At 34.9% G+C, this 16,563-nt stretch overlaps 1 protein-coding gene across 4 annotated transcripts in view; it reads right to left on the reverse strand.

Annotated features, from left to right (window-relative positions):
• LOC126899129 (dynein axonemal heavy chain 3) overlaps positions 1-16,563 on the reverse strand; it is a 236,275-nt gene that overhangs the window by 127,993 nt on the left and 91,719 nt on the right. For all 4 annotated transcript variants that reach the window (XR_007702488.1, XM_050673685.1, XM_050673684.1 and 1 more), the window contains exons 23-25: positions 5,692-5,890; positions 3,781-3,949; positions 2,388-2,581 (exon numbers count right to left, since the gene is read on the reverse strand). Coding sequence is in view for 3 of the 4 variants with exons in the window: in XM_050673685.1 (XP_050529642.1) it covers positions 2,388-2,581; positions 3,781-3,949; positions 5,692-5,890 (562 nt within the window). In the remaining variant the exon portion in view is untranslated. The remainder of the gene's footprint in view (positions 1-2,387; positions 2,582-3,780; positions 3,950-5,691; positions 5,891-16,563) is intronic.

Genomic DNA, 16,563 nt, shown 5'->3' on the forward strand with positions numbered 1-16,563 from the left:
ATCTTATTTATATTATTTATAACTTAACTTGTTTTATTCAACGACCCGTCTATCGCCAATTGTCATCATAGCCAACCAACTCCGTCTCACTTGGATATACCTAGTAACCAACTGTACTAGGATTCAGGTCAGACGTATTGTACAGTACATATAACTTATATTTACTGAACATCTAAAATATAACTTTACTTTGTCGTTGACATAAAACAATAGTCTAATTTTATTTAATAATCTATCCCCTGTAACTAAGGTACACGATTGCCTGTGTCTCCTTCAGGCAATTAAAACTCATTTAAGGAGATAGGGACGATATTTGGGCAGACTTCTGCCCAAATCTATCTCATCGAAGAAGAAATTACCCTCAAAAATAACCCTCGTTTACCGTAAATGGGGGAAATCCCCCAAAAAATACAAATTAAAAAATCGCTAATTTTTTAAATTTTTTAAATTTTTTTTACTTAAAACTGCCATAACTTTTTTAAAAGTGATCAAATCAAGAATTTTTTTTTATAGATGCATGATGTCTTTACCTGCAACAACTATCGTGGGATAGTCCTCTTAAATGTGGCTTATAAAAATTTTTCCAATTGTCTGTTATCAAGAATAAATGAAAAGTCGGAACAAGTTATTGGCAATTACAAATGTGGTTTTACAGGTCGACCTACAGGTAGTAGGAAGACAAGACACCGTAAGACTATATCCAACTCTTAACATCAATAACCGAAATTTCAAAAGAACTAAACAATTCAAGTACCTAGGGTCAATACTTTCAGAGAGAAATGAAATCGAATTAGAAATAGGGGCAAGAATTCAGTCAGGAAATAAATGCCTCTATGGTCTTGCATAATTACTGGGATCAAAATCACTTTCAAAGGATTTAAAAATACAATTATACATTACATTAATACGACCTGTTATTACTTATGGAGCTGAGATATGGCCATTAAGGAAAAGTGATGAAAGAATACTCTTGATTCTGGAAAGAAAAATACTGCGAAAGATTTTTGGTCTAGTAAAGGACATGCTAAGCGGTGAGTGGAGAATAAGAAAAAACGATGAATTAGAAACGCTCTTCCACAAATTTAGTATATTTGAACAATAAAGGACAAAAGACTGCTATGGACTGGGCATGCGTGGCGTAGCCAAAACCCACTCATACGCAAAGTATTAGAAGCAAACCCTACTGAGAAATGACCGCTGGGAAGACCACGTTTGAAATGGGAGGACGTAGTAAGAAATGATGTGAAAGCGTTAGGAGGAGGGGTAGATTGGAGGATACAGGCATCGGATAAAGAAATTTGGAGGTAAGGATGTATGTGGGTATGGTCTTAGTGGCTGGGTATACCAAAGAAGAAGATGTCTTTACTTATCATTAGTATATATATTTTTTTATAAATCTGACCCTTTATCTGCACACAGGGGGGATTCAAAATGACAACTATTTTACAAAAAATTAACTTTTAAAAGTGTTCCGGAAATACTTTGTCCTTTACACATATATCAAATTAAAGCTTGTGTCATTTACTATAAAATTTTACATTTTTGAACTTTATGTTACTATAACTTTTTAAAAATTGTATAGATCAATACTATTTTTTTATAATAAATTATATATATATATACCTACTTTCATTCGATATACTTCTTGTTTAAATCAGACTATTTCCCTATATACAAGGGGATGTTCAAATCTTTAAAAATGTGTATAGAAAGTAGTTATTTTTCAACTTAATTTTTGAATGTGTTATAAAAATACTGACACTTTTATATAAATCATAAATTAAAGCTAATGTAATATAATTTATTATGGAAAAAAAATATCGGTCTTTATTTTGTTATCACGAAGAAAATGGATATCAAACTTAATAAAAAAATACGATTTTTAGAAAATAATTCTTTTTTAGATTCTTTTTTCTATTTTTAATTTTATAATGCTATATCTTTTTGAAAAATGTATGGATCATTATAATTTTTTTAAGATAAGTATTATTTATATTTTTCTTTTATGCAATATGCTTTTCTTTTTTTCAACCAGACCATTTTCCTTTATATATTATAAATAAATATATATATTCATATATTATACTTATGAATCAAATAACATGTAATCAGAATATAAATAAGGAAAGCTTTTGGAATAATCCACCAGTTTTTTAAAATTAAACACTATCTAGAGATTTGCGTCGAAAAGTTTTTCATGATAGTGATTTTAATCACTGTCAGATATCATTTATATTGGACTCAACTATGCCTTAACTCACTGTGCTGGGTTTTTTTTTATATTAATTATAACTTGAAACATTTACCAACATTTCTATGTAATAATTATATAACTTGTTATGAAAATGTTATTTATAAATAATAATTTAATATTTATGAATATTTACCCGGGATTCATTGTTATAAAAATAGAACAAGTAGTATTTAATGTTAACTCAATGCCTTCAAAAATAAATTTTTCAGCTCTTGCTCTTACTGCCATTTGGATTGTCAGAACTTGTTGTGCAATAACTGATAATACTTCAAGTTCAATTCGATTAAATTCATCAAAGCATGCCCAAGCTCCAGACTGGGCTAAACCCTGTAAGATATTATAACTGTTTTAACTTTAAAAATCTACGGCCTTTCAAATTATATCATAAATTATTACTAATTGATTTATTGTTGAATAAGTGTAACAGAGAGCAGAATGCTTAAATGGGTAAGTGAAGTGATTGGTTTGGTCATGTTATAAGGAGAGAGGAATCGGAAGCTAAGAGAACAGTTATTGGAATGAATAATGAAAGAAGAGAGGTAGATGAAGACCATAAAAGAGATGGAGGTATGTTATGGAATGATATATGAGGAAAGCCGATGTGTGCGTATATTATGTGGAAGTTTAGGTTAAGGGAGATCGACCTCAAGTCTCATTGCGCTGTGCTACACTGTTGCCTAGATCGGGCTCTACGGTGCTACGAAACAATGGTACGATTGCAATTTCCCTAGCTCGGAGAATTGGGTACGTCCTCAGTTGCGGATAGAGGAACAGCCTGCAAATATGCAGGGTAGCCGTGAAATAAGCAGCTCACTTATCAGGACTGACGAATAAGTGAATAGCGGACAGTAAACCGCTCAAACGTTATCTACATGGTAGTGTGAAATAAGCCTATATGGACGAATAAGTGGTAGCATTTGAGTGTGAACGGAGTTAAATTGTCACACAACCTGAGAAGTTAGCTACTCACTGCCCGGAGGGATTGGCTACGAGGGCAGCCCCCTCACAAGCATAGTATATGAGCAATGAAGAAAAACAGTGCGAAAGTTACTGCATCAGGAGATTTGGATGCTCTGTCGGCTGAAAATCCTGGGAGACAAGGGTGCCTAGAACACGGGCAACCGTGCGGCTCAACGGGCTCAAAAAGTTATGAATAACCTTGCAAGACTTATGCCCAATAGGAAGAACCGTGGGAGATTCGGTGCAGAATTCTAGCAGGATCATACACTCGGTTCTGCTGTACGGGTCACCGGTTCGGTCGTATATTCTCGAGTATTCGGCCAAGAACCGCAAAAACCTGCTCAGGGAGCAAAGGCGAGCGGCGTTCCGGACCGTTTCGGCGTACTACACGATGTTCGGAATTTTGGATTGAAATAATCATATCTTAACTGAGACAATTTTTGATTAAGAGTATTTTATTTTTCTGAGGTTTTAATAAATATAAATTACCTAAAGAAATCTCTTCCTAGAAGTATAAACGAATAATTTCATTTCTAACATTAATAATAATTTGTACGTATACGTACCATAAAAAATTTTCCCATCGACTGAAAATCAAGACCTTCTGAACAATTAAAAACAATGCATTGTTTAGCAATAGCTTTGGCCAAATCTTTGGTAGTTTCCGTTTTTCCTGTACCAGCCGGACCTTCGGGAGCTCCTCCAAGGTTTAATTTTAATGCGCCCATTAATGTTCTATATTTGACGAAGAATGTAATAGATATCATAAATATATATATTAAAATATACTCAGTGATGAATTTTGGATGATATACAAATTTTCTCAGAAACTAAAAATAATTTAATTAAAAAAACTATATAATATTGTGATTTAAATGTTTCCACTCCATCAGGGATAAAAACCTCAACATATTGTTATTTCATTATTTATTAACATTACAAACATTTTACATTGAACAGTTTATGAATATTCAATAACGCATTGGTCGTTTATTCAACTCAAGATTATTATAGTACGCCAAACTCAACCCAACTGCATATTAAAGTATATTCTTCTTCTTCATCTTCCTTACCTTAACCCCAACTACTTGAGATCGGACACCCTTATCCTAATGTTCCACTAGACACGATCTCCCACATCAGCTGTCCTCAAATCGCATTCAATAGCATCCCTACATCTCTTTTTGGTCATCCTCTACCTCTTATTTCTTCAACATTCATTTCTATAACTGTTCTTACAGCTTCCGATTCTCTCCTCATAACATGATCAAACCATCTAAGTCTATTTTCTCTCATCTTATCCACATTTGATGCTACGCCTATACTCCCTCTTATATGCTCGTTCCTTATCCTATCTTTTCTAGTCACTCCACTCATCCATCTAAGCATTTTCATCTCTGCTACACTCATTATCTGCTTTACTTTCTTATCAACCGCTCAACACTCTGAACTATACATCATAGCTGGCCTTATTACAGTCTTGTAGAATTTACCTTTCAGCCTCATTGGAATTATTTTATCTCATAAGACACCATACGCTTCTCTCCACTTCAACCACTCGCGCTTAATCCTGTATCTTACATCCTCGTCAATACCACCGCACTTTTTCACAACTGATCCTGAATATTTAAAACTTTCCACCTCTCCAATCACGTCCTCGTCTATTGTTACTGATCTTCTCATTTCACCTCGTGTTATTATTATTTAATATAATATGTTATTATTGTTTAATATCGTCAATATTAAATAATCAGTGTATTTTTTAACGTTCTGGATATTTTTAACATTTTTTTACATTGAAATAGCCATAATAATGGGAATGTTATAAAAAACAATTAAAAAATATAGCATAAAGAATAAACCCTGAAAATTTAAGAAAAAAATGAGGTTGTCGTGCAACCATTTCTGGACGATTTACTTAACATGGATTGACCCTTGTTTTATATAGTTCATAGAATTAAATAATATTTATTTTCTAGAAAAATAAATATCTTATCCAGTGACAGTAAAATTATTTTAACATAGAAGGGGATGAAAAACTGTAATGATAAAAACCATCATACACGGCTTAGCCTCAAAGATGTTTATTTGTATTACATAATTAAAATTATGAACTATTACATATGCGTAATTGGCTTTCTTTTTTTAGTCTGTTTCAATTTAATTTATTTTGAAAAGCAGTCCGTTGAATTTATTTACGTATAAATAATAACGAAAGCTTAAAATTTAATATTCTAAGTTTTAAGATTATAAGGATTAGTGGGGTTAATAATTGTTTTACATAAATTACTCTTAATAATTTATCATATATAAAGTTTTTAAAATATAAAATATATATATAATATATATTGTACAAAAATAACAAAAAAGGTAATTTTTTTGATGGAACCTATACCCTAATACCATTCCATTTTACAGCCACTGGTCTTAACTAAAATCGATCACTGTGTATTATTTTTAGATTTTTGCTATTTTACCTATAACATCGATCAGTTAATGGTGTTATAACAAGTCTTGGCGAATTCCCTAAATATTCACAACCATAATCAAGTGTAGTACTAATCATTGATACAGTTGTCTTGAAGTCTTTATTATAGTAACGTAATTGACTTATCCAATTAAAATCATGTATATTATTTACATTGAAGCTAATTAAATTTTTCAATACATCTCTAGCTGTAAATTATAATTAAATGAAATTTATTAAGATATACCTGGGCAAGTTGTATACATTCAAGATTTGGAAATCCATAATGTTAAAAAAATAACCGAGCACAGTGGGGACGTGTCATAGTTAGGTCTAGTATAGATGATATCTGACAGTGATTAAAATCACTATCATAAGAAACGCTTCGATACAAATCTGTAGATAATATTTAATTATAAGAAACTGGTTGATTATTCTTAAAGCAAAATTAACTTCTATTTCTATTATTATTCCTAATTAGTAGTTGATTTATAAGTATAATTTATGAATAAATAATAAAATATGGTATTGTTAAAATTAATATGCAATCAGGAAATTTTATAATTACTATTTATAGTAATTTTTTTATTTCATTCATAGTTAAATTCAAGTGAAACTAAAAATCATTTTTTTTTTAGATTTATGATAAATAAATAGAGTAAAAAAATTAATAAGTTTAAAAGTAAAATTATATAATATCAAATCTAATTCGACAATATACTTTTAAAATATTAGAAATGAACGATTTTAATTGTTTATATGGAAAAAGCTGGTTGAGCTACTTCTTATTTGATTAAGGGTTTTTTTTTCAATTTTTGAGGGTAATATCTTTAACTAAAAACGAATTGTAATCATTTGACGTATCGTTGAAAAAAGTAGGTCAAGTGAGGGCTGGCAAAATAAATCATAGCCACAAAAAAAAAACCACAAAGTAAAATAAAATTAACATGAATAATAAATTTCTTCCCACGAGGGGAGACTATAGTGATGGGATCCTTGATATTTATTGAAGTTATTGAATCTAAATGAGATAAAAATCAAAAGATTTGAAAATTTTTTTCTAACTCAAAAAAAATGCAAAATATAAATTATCAAAGTCGTATTCGAACCTCGTACCCTATGCGTGAAAGACACAAGTGTTACCAATTCGGCAACTGTTCGTCGCATGATTAAATTAGCAATTTAAGCTAAGTCAAATTTAAAAGTTACTTTTTCAACTTTAAAAATGTAAAAAAATTTTAATAAGTTTAATTTTTTATGTTTTGTGAACTTTATTCTATTTCAATTAAATTATATAATATTTATAAAATTCAGTGTATAATAAGATATTTTAAAATAAAATAAAATACAAAACCAAGGATTTTAACACAAAAATAGCATATTTTTGAATTTGGTAGCCATTTGCGCATAGAAGATAGGTCGTCGAAACAATTTTTNATTTTTTAAAAAGTTATAGCACTTTAAAGTAAAAAATGTAAATTATAAAATCGAAAATTTTCACACAAAAATAGCATTCGGTAGCCGTTTTCACCATGAAGACAAGTCCAGAGGTCAAATTTTTTTTTTCTATAATAATATGTATATTGCATTATTTAATTTAAGATATGTATAAAAGTGTCAGACCTTCCGGAACACTTTCAAATGTTAAGTTGAAAAAGTTCTACTTTCTATATACATACTCAGATTTGAACCCCTCCCCATATATAGAGAAATAGTCTGATTTAAAAAAAAGTATGTCAAATGAAAGATGTATATAAATACTACTTCTCATGAAAAAATTGTATTGATCCATACATTTTTTAAAAAGTTATAGCACTTTAAAGTATAGAATGTAAAATATAAAATCGAGAATTTTCATACAAAAATAGCATTCGGTAGCCATTTTCACCATGAAGACAAGTACAAAGGTCAAAATTTTTTTTTCAAATTAAAGTATATTACATTAGCTTTAATTTAAGATATATATAAAAGTGTCAGACCTTCCGGAACACTTTCAAATGTTAAGTTGAAAAAGTTCTACTTTCTATATACATATTCAGATTTGAACCCCTCCCCATATATAGAGAAATAGTCTGATTTAAAAAAAAGTATGTCAAATGAAAGATGTATATAAATACTACTTCTCATGAAAAAATTGTATTGATCCATACATTTTTTAAAAAGTTATAGCATTTTAAAGTATAGAATGTAAAATATAAAATCGAGAATTTTCATACAAAAATAGCATTCGGTAGCCATTTTCACCATGAAGACAAAATATAGTCAGAAATTTTTTTTTTTTCATAACATAGTACATTACATTAGCTTTAATTTAAGATATATATATATATATAAGTGTTAGACTTTCCGGAACACTTTCAAAAGTTAAGTTGAAAAAGTAAGTTTTTGTAAAAGAGTTGTTATTTTAAATCCCCCTGTGAGCAGAATAATTGTTAGATTTTCAAAAAAAAAAAATAATATCAAATGAAAGGGAAATATCTAAGGTTTTAGTATAAAAAAAAGTTAAGTTGATTTGTTGATTTTTGAAAAAGTTATGGAAGTTAAAAAAAAAAAAGTGAAAAATATGACAAAATTTACCGATTTTTAAATTTGTAATTTTTTTGGAAATTTCCCCCATTTTCGGGGAATGAGGGAAAATTTTTCAATTTTCAAGGATAATGTCTTCAACTTGATACGATTTGTGATCTTTTGACGCATTATTGAAAGAAATCGGTTCAGTGAGAGCTGAGAAAAATTTACACGTTATTTTTAATATAAATAATATTGCTTTCAAATTGCTATTAAGTATGATATATAAATTTTTATATTTCTAAATAATGACTGAATGTGTTTAGGTATAATAATATAATATTAAAAATTGCACTTTCTTGCAAAATTGCACATTGCAACGATTACAATAAATATTGTAATCGTTATCAATGTGTTAAAGCTCTCATGGATTGTCTTGTTGCTTGAAATGCTTGAGGATATATTCATGTTTGCAGTTGAGTTCTGACGTTTCAGACTCATTGTAGAGTTCATCACTCTGTAATGAGTCCGAAACGTCAGAACTCAACTGCAAATTTTGTAATTGTATTATTTTTTTTTCCAACGCCTAAACAGGCAATATTCAAAAAACATTAAAAGTTTAGTTTAAATTTATACAACAAAAGATTATTACTATATACAATATAAATTATTTTGATAAACGCAATGAAATACTATAAATTAAAAATATAACAGGTATTGACTAAACTCATTAAATCGCCTTAATATTCTATGGAGAAAGTGGTTTTGACTTTATGGGATAGGATGAAGGGGAAGTTGGAGAGGGGAATGGTTTCTTGTGTTATTGGAAGGGACTCGGAAGGATATTTTGGAAAGAAGTTCAGGAGAATCAATGAAACCATTGAGAAGGGTTTTTATAAATGAGATGTAAATATCCTAGTTCAGCGGTGGCTGTTGTCGGAGACGGACGTGTTTGACGACGCTCTGTGGCTATTGTTTGATTTTTTGCGTTTTTCTTGGTTGTTATTGTTGCGTTTTTAATATTTTAATATATCATTATAGTGTAAAAAGTGCGCGATCGGCAGGTGTCGTTTTAGAGTCTGTCCGATTAATATTGACCATTTTACGCCAAATTGAAGTTATTCGTATTACACGACACACGTAAGTTATAGTTGTAAAACACGTGGTTTTTTCTTATAGAGCGTTAGAGCAGTCGAACGGCCACAACAAATGTGTGCCGCTTGGCATCCATTTTTATGTGGAAGTGTTAGTTGTACCATTTCGAGGTAAGACCTGGTGGTACAACTTTGCGGCGTTCGCTATAACGTCCGCGGTTTAGTTTGGTAAATCTCTGGACTTAGAAGTTTTTTCACCATTTCCCCACCCCCCGGAAACTTTGAAAATGCCTGGCACGTTCAATAACTGGCGGATCGGCGTCGGACCAGTGGCGATCGTCTAGTGGGGTGCGTGCAAATTACCATCAGAAAGTGGTTTTTTGACCCCCCCCCACTTCAGTTTTTTGAGATAGCTCTATCTCGGTGGGTTTTTGTGATAGGAAGCTGGTTCTTTCGGGAATAATTTTGGTTTCTTATTCTCTAAGTGGTACGTCATCACTCTAGGTATCTAAAATCCCTTCCTAGGGATTTTCATAATTTTTGGACCGTTTGACTCCAAATTTCATTTTTGAATCAAATTAGGTATAACNTAGGTATCTAAAATCCCTTCCTAGGGATTTTCATAATTTTTGGACCGTTTGACTCCAAATTTCATTTTTGAATCAAATTAGGTGTTATACCTAACGGTTGTTATAACCGTTTGCTGCGAAATTGGCAGCACCGGTGCATATGGATAACCGTATTGTGCAGACTACTACGGTGTCGGGGATGCCTTCGGATTCTCTGACTGCCGGAAGTAGTGTGGCTTCGGGACCCCAGGTGCAGGAGGGACAAGATGTATTACCTCAGGAACAAGGGACCCTTATCGTGAAGCTGGAGGAGTCAGCAGCTACCAGAAATAGGATTAGATCTGCGGACAGTCTTGACAGCGAAACGTTGGAGTATACCTTCAAGCTGTTGGAAGACCTGGAGAAGTCCACTAAAGAGGAGTTAGCTAGAAATCGCCGGCTGGTAGGAATGTACATACTACGGTGAAGACTTTAATTGGGGATGCTGACAGAATTTTTAAAAAGGTTAAAGAAGTCAAAGACCTTGCTGAAAGGACCAGAGGGACATGACAACGGAAGATAACGGAGGGGTTAGACAGGATGGTAATACAAGGAGGCAATGGGGAGACAATTGGTGTGGAAGAGAAACTTGACAGCATACTGGAGGCAATCGGTGAAGTTAAACAGGAAGTATTGGAACGTGAGTTACCCATACGCGTGGGCGAACCAGTGGGGTTCAGTACAGCGAAAAGGAATGATGTAATGGGGAAAGTAGAGGAGACGAAAAGAGCTCCTATCAAGAGACCTGAAACATCTATGGCTCAAGAAGGAATCAGCGCCTGGGTCGAAGTGGCTAGTAGAAATGTGCGAAGGAATGCAATTGCGAAGAAGAAACCACCGGCCATTATGGTCAAAACCGATAAGGTGTCATATGTGGACGTGTTAAAGAAGATTAGGTCAGAGACCTCGATGAAGGATTATGCCACAACATCACGGCGGTGCGCAGGACGGAGGCTGGCCACCTTTTCCTGGAGGTTGACAGAAAATGTGGTACTGTAGACAAGGCCAGTGAGGTGGTTCAACGAGCGGTTGGAAGCGACGTTATGGTGTCCACATTACAACAAAGAACCAGGTTGGGGGTGTTCGGACTAGACGAGTTGACGGTGCAAGAAGATGTCGCAGGAACAGTGGCTAACGTGGTGGGAAGCGGAGTGAACACCAAAATATCTGTTAGAGACATGCCCAGAGGCCAAAAAATGGCTATTATAGCTATGGATTCGGAATTGGCGGGCAAAATACTAGAACGCGGGAGGTTGTGCGTAGGATTTGTGTCGTGCAGAGTTCGCATATGGGTAGACCGTAAAAGATGTTTTAGATGTCTGGCCAACGGGCACGAAACTAGGGAATGCAAGGGCATGAATTGCTGCAGGGGCTGCGGTAAGGATGGCCACTTGGTAGCCGACTGCAATGCAACTGAGGCGGAGAGGGAAAGGTTCAAGGATACCCTCATCAAGGAGTCAGCCTCGTGTCAGGGAAATGTGAATGGGGCAGTGGTCAATTGGGAAAGGAATGGTGGTGGGCCCTCAACGCAACTATGACGTCGAGTGCCATGAAAATACTGCAGGGGAACATGAATCATTGCAGGTCGGCCATGGATCTCCTGTCGCAGCAAGTACACGAGGATAACATAGATGTGGTGTTGGTAGTTGATCCTATTGGACTTACTAATGGCGTGTAGGAGGATGGTTGACATCGGAGAGAGTTGCTTTGGGCGTTTTCGGAAGTGGAATCTCGGTGTCCGATGTCAACCACGACCGAGAATTCGTCGCAGCCAAAGTTAGCGGAATTTACATGGTAAGCGTCTACGTATCCCCCCGATGTAGCCAAGTTGAATTCGGTGATTTCCTCACTAGAGTAGAGGAAAACATTAGAATGCATCGGGATGACTATCCAGTAATACTAGCTGGAGACTTCAACGCAAGGTCAGCAGAATGGGGAGACTGGTTAACAAACTCACGGGGTCAATTGTTGGGTGAGACGTTTGCTAGCTTGAGGTTGGCAATCGCAAATGAAGGTAGTTCACCCACATTTGTCGGGGTGGGATGTGGATCAATTGTAGACATAACGGCGGTGTCCCAACCCCTAGTTAACAGGATTTCTGGGTGGAGGGTAATTTCTGACAGAGATAATGGATCAGACCATGATTCTATTACATTCTCGGTCACGAAGAAAATGATCAGGCCCATCAGCGTCTACAGCGATCGTGGGATAGGATGGGACACCTCGAAAGGCTGTGACATTAATTTATTTAGTACAGGATACGAATTGGCTTCCAGCCACAGACGAGACGATAGCCTGGAGTCCATCCTGCAACAATTGGACAACAAAATTAGGGTAGCTTGTAATTCAGCCTTTCCACGTAGGAGACTGCCCCCCCATGGGAAACCTCCTGCGTATTGGTGGAATGCTGACATTGCCAAGCGGAAAGAAAGAAGCTAAGATAGTACTAATTAAGAAGGGAGGCAAGCCGGTGGAAAATCCATCGTCTTACCGATCAATATGTCTCTTGAACGAGATGGGTAAGATAATGGAAAGGCTATTGGTAAGAATACTTGAAATGTGGGTGGCTGGAAATGGGGACCTTTCTCCAAATCAATTTGGGTTCAGGAAAGGTCGATCAACCATTGACGCAATACGGATAGTAAATCAAACAGCTCTTTCCGCAATAAATGCTTACAAGTGTTGTGTGGCCGTCAGTTTAGATATCAAGAACGCTTTTAATTCAATTAGTTGGGAGCATATTAGACGTGCTCTAATAAATTGACAGGTGCCACCATACCCATTGAGAATCCTAGGCAGCTACTTCTCGGACAGACGGGGTTCTATCTGCTGCCCTTCTGGTGGACAAAAGATTAGCATAGATGTTACTTGTGGTGTCCCTCGGGGGTCGGTGCTAGGGCCCCTGTTATGAAAATTGACATACAATTCAGTACTGACCAAACATATGCCGCAAGGGTCAAGCGTTCTTGGATTTGCGGATGACACACACGTTGGTCATGGCGGTAGCAGACTCAACAGTTGATGTGGAGACCGTAATTAATGATGCAATCGTAACGGTCACGGAGGAGATCGGGCGACTAGGACTTGAATTATCAGTTGGGAAAACCGAGGCAGTAATGTTTAGAAGAAAATATAAAGACGCGACTCCGTCGGTAAGGATAGGAAACGTGGAGGTGCCGGTAGCACAGTCAATGAACTACCTAGGTTTTATTATTGATAGAGACCTTATGTTCGCCCCTCACTTGGAAAGAGCTGCGGAGAGAGCTTCGTCTATGGCAACAGTTTTAATGAGGCTTATGCCGAACGTTGGTGGACCAAAGCAAAAGCGCAGAATGCTTTTGAGCTCTGTAGTACATTCTGTTCTTCTATATGGCGCCCCAATATGGGCCAATATATTGATTTACAGGAAGAAGAGTTTGGATGTCATTAGTAGAGTGCAGCGGAGGATGCTATTGGGATGTGTTAGTGCTTACCGCACGGTAAGTTACACATCTATTAATATTTTGGCAGGAGTACCACCGATACAATTATTAGCAGAGGAGAGAGCGTAAATGTTTGACATGAGCAGAAGCAACCTTAGCTGTGAGGAACAATGGAGGAAAAAGATTGAACTAAAAAACAGAACATTGGATAAATGGAAATGCATAATCAACGATGCGGAAACTGGAGAATGAACTCGGCGTTTGGTATTGGATGTGGATAGGTGGATCAACCGTAGACACGGTTTAATGGACTTCCATCTTACGTAATTATTTACTGGACATGGATGTTTTGGTGGGTATCTGTGTAAGATCAAAAAGGAGGCGGACGGAAGGTGCTGGAGTTGTGGGAATGATATGGACAGTGCAGAACATACTCTGTTCCAATGTAAAGCCTGGGAGCTTCAGAGGTCGGAGCTAAATACGATAATTGGAACTGTTAGCATCAAGTCACTTGTACATAAAATGCTGGAAGGAACGGAAGGATGGAGGGCGGTGCAGAACTTTGCCAACAACGTAATGAAGATGAAGGAAGAGGAGGAAAGAGCAAGACAGCGGCACAGCCTTGGAGTAGGACGTCGGGATCTGTGATCCGGTCCGTTATTGAAGTCAACCAGCAGGTATAAGACTGTGGCAATCGAATTGTAGTTGTTATTGTATCAAGACAAGAAATATTATTGCTATTAAGATCGATGTTTATTATAGGTTAAGATATTGTTGTAATGATAAAGATTGTAAGATGTTGCTAATTGTAGATTATTGTATTACGATATCAAGATTGATGCTTATTGTATTTTAGGTTAAGAAATATTGTTGTTCTAATGTTAATGTTTTTCTGAATAAACGGCACCAGGTGGCCCGGGGGAAGTAATGCTTAACGGCGAGTTCCCCCCGGGTCATCTATGGGTGCACACGCACTTGAAAAAAAAAAAAAAAGATGTCAATATCCTCTCTGAGAGAGGCTTAGGAAGGAAATCGGATAGCGATGCGAATAAGGAAGTAGTCATAAGGAGGATGATTTATTTATAAAAAGAAGACAGCATAGGAAAAGAAATTTATTTTCTACTCTTTCCATTCTAATAATATCTTTAACAAGTTAAGAGTGCCATACCACAACCCCATACTCTATAGATAGAGAACACGTTGACAGAAGGGAGAGGAGAAGATCGAAGTATTTCTTTTAATAAAGCTTAATACTTTTAGGGCTCTAACAATAATGTTATTCATATGCAAATCAAAGGAAAGAGAAGGAGAGTAGTAAATGCTGAGGTCTTTGATAACGGAAACACGGTTGAAAGTTGAGTCTTCGAGGGAGTATGAGTAATGTAGTTGGGAGAATTTACGAGAAAATGACATTACATGACATTTGTTGGTATTAAGAGATAGGTTGAGCTCCTTGGCTTAAATGGAGAAGGTATCGAGGTCTGATTGAAGGAGTAAACAGTCGGATGGTGAGTTTATGTTGAGAAAAAGTTTGATGTCGTCGGCAAAAAAAAGTATTTTAGAGCTTAAGAGAAAATCGGGAAGGGAGTTGACATAGAAGATGAACAAGAGAGGGCTGAGATGACTACCTTGAGGAACGCCGGAAGGTATGTTGCAAAGATTAAAAAGCATACCATTAATTGAAGCGAATTGCCTTCTGGAGTCTATATTAGATGACAACTATGAGAAAAGTGGATTGCTAAAACCATGGTTATCTAATATTTTAATAAGAGTACCGTGATCAACCGTATCAAAGACTTTTTTAAAATCAGTAAATATTACGTCAACCTGCGAACCGGTTTCAATATTATCTAAGATATAAGTAGAAAAGACGAGACTGCTTGTTACTGATGATTTCCCAGGACGAAAGCTATGTTGGCTGTTACTGAGAATGTGGTTAATACTTCTCTTAATAGAGGAAAAAACCAGGGATACAAAAATTTTAGCTATATGAGGGAGAATGGATATAGGTTTGTAGTTTGTAATGCCGGATGGATCACTGGATTTAAGGATTAGGGTTATAGAGCAAACTTTCCAAACAGTAGGAAAAACTCCCTTATTTAGGGAACATTTAAAGAGGAGGAAAAGTGGTTGGGTTAGGGAGTTACGACATCTATAAAGTAAACGGGCCGAAATATTATCAAGACCATTTGAGTGGTTGTTTTTAAGGTTTTATGAGCGTAGAGGACATCAAATACTGAAAAAGAGCAGTTTGAAGGAAGATTATATTGGTAATTTTTGGTAACTTCAGAAGTAAAAATAAGAGTGGAAAAAGTATTTGGGGATTTAAAAATTGAGAAGAAGAATTTAGAAAATAGATTATCATTGTTAAATGGTGAATTTGATACTTCATCAAAAAGATGAATAGTGGAAGGAATATGTGAGTGTTGTTTAAGGTCTCTAGTGTATTTCTAGAATAGGGAGGGGTTAGTGGAGAGAGAGCGCTCAGTGTCATTGATGTAAGAACGGTAGTTACTGAGGGATAATTGTTTACATTTGGCTCGTAGAGAAAACGGAATAGTCAGAAGGCAGATTTATTTTTTTAAACTATTTATGTGCATATTTATTTTTTTGTTTATTAGGGACTTTAAAGAAGGTGATGCCCAACGGGGGAAATCGGGGCTTCTAAAGGTCTTTCTAGGAATGAAATTCTGAATAGCGTAGAATAAATCTCCCAATTGAAGGAGTTAATGAATTTGGAAATAGAGGAATAAATACCAGTTTAAAGTCAAAATAAGAATGTGAAGAATTTAATTTAGGTAGTTTAGGATAATGGTATTGGATACAAAAAGGAGATTGGTAAAGATTGGGTTTGATGAGAGGCGATGTAATGATATACATATATCATTACTTTTAACATAAATTCTTGAAAAACATTTGCTATAGGTCAAACTAACAGACAAAATATGCCAAAATTTACAAAAAACCGAATTATATCGATCATTTAGCTCTGGTTTTGACAAATTAAAAATTGTTGACCTATTATTTTACTTCGATGTTTAACTGATACCAATTCCGTCGGCTTGAAAGAAGATAGTGCAAAGATCTTTTCAAATATTAAAATAATCTTTAACTAGGGTTCTATCAAAGGATATTATCATTTCTCAAGTTATTGTAAATGAGAAGCTGTATCAAATATCAAATTTGCTAATTGTGCCTTTTGCGTGTATATAAACTATTAAATAATAATAATAATAATAATAAGATGATT

The sequence above is a fragment of the Daktulosphaira vitifoliae genome, unplaced genomic scaffold (assembly GCF_025091365.1).
Source record: "Daktulosphaira vitifoliae isolate Bord-2020 unplaced genomic scaffold, ASM2509136v1 Scaffold_2, whole genome shotgun sequence".
Classification (NCBI taxonomy): Eukaryota; Metazoa; Arthropoda; class Insecta; order Hemiptera; family Phylloxeridae; genus Daktulosphaira; species Daktulosphaira vitifoliae.